Here is a 5,000-nt window from a genome sequence, read left to right on the forward strand (position 1 = left end):
CCTGCACCCAGCCCTGCACCCAGTCCTGCACCCAGTCCTGCACCCAGCCCTGCACCCAGTCCTGCACCCAGCCCTGCACCCAGCCCTGCACCCAGCCCTGCACCAAACCCTGCACCCAGCCCTGCACCAAGCCCTGCACCCAGCCCTGCACCCAGCCCTGCACCCAGTCCTGCACCCAGCCCTGCACCAAACCCTGCACCCAGCCCTGCACCAAGCCCTGCACCCAGTCCTGCACCCAGTCCTGCACCCAGCCCTGCACCAAGCCCTGCACACAGTCCTGCACCCAGTCCTGCACCTAGCCCTGCACCCAGCCCTGCACCAAACCCTGCACCAAGCCCTGCACACAGTCCTGCACCCAGTCCTGCACCTAGCCCTGCACCCAGCCCTGCACCAAACCCTGCACCAAGCCCTGCACCCAGTCCTGCACCCAGTCCTGCACCAAGCCCTGCACCCAGTCCTGCACCCAGTCCTGCACCAAGCCCTGCACCCAGCCCTGCACCAAACCCTGCACCCAGCCCTGCACCCAGCCCTGCACCCAGTCCTGCACCAAGCCCTGCACCCAGCCCTGCACCAAACCCTGCACCCAGCCCTGCACCAAACCCTGCACCCAGCCCTGCACCAAGCCCTGCACCAAGCCCTGCACCCAGTCCTGCACCCAGCCCTGCACCAAGCCCTGCACCCAGCCCTGCACCAAACCCTGCACCCAGCCCTGCACCCAGTCCTGCACCAAGCCCTGCACCCAGCCCTGCACCCAGCCCTGCACCCAGCCCTGCACCAAACCCTGCACCCAGCCCTGCACCCAGTCCTGCACCAAGCCCTGCACCCAGCCCTGCACCCAGCCCTGCACCCAGCATGTTCTGTATTTTTGTATGATTTTTGGGGGGGCTTGCAGACTCTACAAACTGTTAACTGTTCCTAAAGGTCACTTTGATGTGGATCTCTGTGTTGTTGTTATATTGTTACATAAGTCTGGTTTCAGAGTTGTTTCATAACGAGGTCAAAGGTCACTCAGAGTTCTTATTGCTGCGGCAGCATCATAGACTTTAATCTGCAGCGCTCGCCGCTCCCTGTTCATCTTTGTGGACAGAATGAAGCGTCACATGATTTCTCCACGTGTCCGAAGGACAGAGAAGAGGAAGTATCCGTCTCACGGTGGAAGAAGAGGCGTGCGGCGTCGGAGAGTCACCCCTGATGGACTCCAGAACCACAACGGGCCCCGCGTGATCTCCCCAGCAGCCCCTTACTGTTCAACTTCTCCTCCATTATCCATACCAGAAGTCCCGCCCCTTCTTGATGTTGATTGGTGATCTCTTAGTGATCCAGACCTCTTCATGATCCAGACCTCTTAGTGATCCAGACCTCTTCATGATCCAGACCTCTTAGTGATCCAGACCTCTTCATGATCCAGACCTCTTAGTGATCCAGACCTCTTAGTGATCCAGACCTCTTCATGATCCAGACCTCTTCATGATCCAGACCTCTTAGTGATCCAGACCTCTTAATGATCCAGACCTCTTAGTGATCCAGACCTCTTAGTGATCCAGACCTCTTCATGATCCAGACCTCTTAGTGATCCAGACCTCTTAGTGATCCAGACCTCTTAGTGATCCAGACCTCTTAATGATCCAGACCTCTTAGTGATCCAGACCTCTTAGTGATCCAGACCTCTTAATGATCCAGACCTCTTAGTGATCCAGACCTCTTAGTGATCCAGACCTGCTGATATGAAAACATCTTGAGGGGGTTTAAAGGGGTCAGGACAAAAACCCCATTTATATAGGCTACCAAAGCTGCGAGAACAGGTGTTCCCTCAGGAGAGAGACTCTACTGGGCTAAGGTTCCTGTGTGTATGTGTGTGTGTGTGTGTGTGTGTGTGTGTGTGTGTGTGTGTGTGTGTGTGTGTGTGTGTGAGTCAGTTTTTTACATTCTATTCATTTCTAATGATGATAAGGATAATTTCTGATTTCTGAATAAAATACACAAAATTGTATGCAAATAAATCGTATTTATTTTGAGTGTTAAAAAGTCATGGACTCTCAGAGATCAAACTTTTAAATCGATCAGATTTGATCGGAACACAACATGAGAGTGACACAAATTGATCATTGATTTGTCCCTTTAAACCGACATGTTCCCCTGAAACAAACTGAGACAGGACTTCTGGGAAATGTAGTTTTATTGAATGGTACGGCCCTTTCAAAGGAACGTTTAACAAAACACCGTATACTACATTACCCACAATTCCCTTCGTCTCACATCCTGGCTAAACGACATGTAGCGTCGCTGCTGTGTTTTAGAGTCACGGTGGATAAAATCCGACATTAGGACGAATTTAGAGTAATAATATTAACCGTGTGAGATTAATACTCACCTGGTGAACTCACCTGGTTAGAATGCAGACACAGGTGCACTGTGTCCGGCCTCGGATGTAGGCTAAGCTAAGTTAGCAGGCTAGTTTCCAGTTAAACTCCAACATGTATACGTTATTATCTGGATTATATAAATACCTGTTCCAGAAGGACGAGTTCTGCGTCCTCATCCTGGGTCTGGATAACGCGGGAAAAACGGTGAGTGACGTCACATCTCTTTATTAAACAGGTTGTTTATGTTTCATTTTTCTTTGATCTTTAAATACAACAGGTGATACATATCACAGTGTCTTTGAATAACAGGTGATACACAGTCAGGTGTGTTCTTTCTGTAGGTAGAACCTGGACAGGTCGGTGTATCGTTGTGAACAGAGACCGTGTTAAACGGTTCTTCTGCGGTTGTCATGGTAACAGCAGATGTTGACGAGAGAGACAGTTGTTGATGTTTAACCACCTGCAGGGACAGAGACGGACAAAGACAATATCTGTTACACTCAATGTTTACATCTGAACAGAACAGTCAGCTATCTTAGCAGCTAAGATAGCTGCTAACTTAGCTGCTAAGTTAGCAAAGTCTTACTGGTTAGAGGCTGTAGCAAAGCAGATTTTACATTCATCAAACCGTCTCCAGCCTCGGTCATTACTCAGAACTTTATCACACTGATAAACAAACACCAGGTAACAACACAGGAGTGGAGCTACACCATCAGCCGTCATGTTTACAGACCTGGACCCCCAGAGACTCTGCATGTGTCTCTGAGGGGGGACAATGTTAGACCTCTCACAGTTTCAGGTGAAAGTTGATAAATAGTTTAGCATCACTAAGCATCTTAGCCGAAGCTAACAGTCCATCTCCATACAGCCTGCACTGAGCTAACGTTTCCACAGCAGCCAAACGTTATTTAAGGAGGGGGGCTCGGACCGAGCCTTACATGCTGCTAACAGAACACCTGGACTACATCAAAGAGCATCAAACCAGAATCCTTCAAAGGTGACTTCCTGTATAAATGTGTGTTTCTTTCTCGCAGACGTTTCTGGAACAGACGAAGACAAAGTTCAGTAAGAACTATAAGGGCATGAACTTATCAAAGATCACCACCACCGTGGGCCTGAACAGTAAGTGAACCGTCTGTTGGTGTTTGAGTCGTCCTGCTGCTCGCTAACGGCTCGCTAACGTCTCTCTGCCTCCTCACAGTCGGCACCATCGATGTGGGGAAAGCTCGTCTCATGTTCTGGGACCTGGGGGGTCAGGACGAGCTGCAGTCTCTGTGGGACAAAGTGAGTCCTTACACGCACGCACGCACACACACACACACACACACACACACACACACACACACACACACACACACACACACACACACACACACACACTTACCCCAATCCACACTCTGTATTTAAATCTTTATTTAAAACCTTCGACCTGGGAGAGGTTTTATTACTCACAGAGCTGCCAAACATTCAGCTTCTACTCATACACAACAACAACAACAACAACAACACACATCAACACCTGAACAAAGACACAACAACAACAACACACATCAACACCTGAACAAAGACACAACAACAACAACACACATCAACACCTGAACAAAGACACAACAACAACAACACACATCAACACCTGAACAAAGACACAACAACAACACACACATCATGCACAGTGTAGTGTAGGAGGTGCAGCAGCAGCAGGAGGAGGTGCACAGTGTAGTGTAGGAGGTGCAGCAGCAGCAGGAGGAGGTGCACAGTGTAGTGTAGGAGGTGCAGCAGGAGGAGGTGCAGCAGCAAGAGGAGGTGCAGTGTAGTGTAGGAGGTGCAGCAGCAGGTGGAGGAGGTGCACAGTGTAGTGTAGGAGGTGCAGCAGGAGGAGGTGCACAGTGTAGTGTAGGAGGTGCAGCAGGAGGAGGTGCAGCAGCAAGAGGAGGTGCAGTGTAGTGTAGGAGGTGCAGCAGCAGGAGGAAGTGCAGCAGGAGGAGTTGCAGCAGCAGCAGGAGGAGGTGCACAGTGTAGTGTAGGAGGTGCAGCAGCAGGAGGAGGTGCAGCAGGAGGAGGTGCTCAGTGTAGTGTAGGAGGTGCAGCAGCAGGAGGAGGTGCAGCAGCAGGAGGAGGTGCACAGTGTAGTGTAGGGGGTGCAGCAGCAGGAGGAGGTGCAGCAGGAGGAGGTGCACAGTGTAGTGTAGGAGGTGCAGCAGCAGGAGGTGCAGCAGGAGGAGGAGGTGCACAGTGTAGTGTAGGAGGTGCAGCAGCAGGAGGAGGTGCAGTGTAGTGTAGGAGGTGCAGCAGCAGGAGGAGTTGCAGTGTAGTGTAGGAGGTGCAGCAGCAGCAGGAGGAGGTGCAGTGTAGTGTAGGAGGTGCAGCAGCAGCAGGAGGAGGTGCAGCAGCAGCATGAGGAGGTGCAGCAGCAGCATGAGGAGGTGCAGCAGCAGCAGGAGGAGGTGCACAGTGTAGTGTAGGAGGTGCAGCAGCAGGAGGAGGAGCAGCAGGAGGAGGTGCACAGTGTAGTGTAGGAGGTGCAGCAGCAGGAGGTGCAACAGCAGCAGCAGGAGGAGGTGCACAGTGTAGTGTAGGAGGTGCAGCAGCAGGAGGAGGTGCAGCAGCAGCAGCAGGAGGTGCAGCAGGAGGAGGTGC

At 51.7% G+C, this 5,000-nt stretch overlaps 1 protein-coding gene across 2 annotated transcripts in view; it reads left to right on the plus strand.

The window, feature by feature from the left end:
* Nucleotides 1-2,230: 2,230 nt before the first annotated feature.
* arfrp1 (ADP-ribosylation factor related protein 1) overlaps nt 2,231-5,000 on the plus strand; it is a 60,079-nt gene continuing 57,309 nt past the window's right edge. Inside the window, exons 1-4 of one of the 2 annotated variants that reach the window (XM_079341713.1) lie at nt 2,493-2,567; nt 3,060-3,162; nt 3,398-3,485; nt 3,565-3,647. In XM_079341713.1, the coding sequence (XP_079197839.1) occupies nt 3,139-3,162; nt 3,398-3,485; nt 3,565-3,647 (195 nt within the window). In that variant the 5' untranslated portion in view covers nt 2,493-2,567; nt 3,060-3,138. Of the gene's footprint in view, nt 2,568-3,059; nt 3,163-3,397; nt 3,486-3,564; nt 3,648-5,000 lie in introns of both variants that reach the window. The other variant, XM_079341712.1, reaches the window with a different exon arrangement.

Source organism: Symphodus melops (assembly GCF_947650265.1).
Source record: "Symphodus melops genome assembly, chromosome: 4".
NCBI classification, from domain to species: domain Eukaryota; kingdom Metazoa; phylum Chordata; class Actinopteri; order Labriformes; family Labridae; genus Symphodus; species Symphodus melops.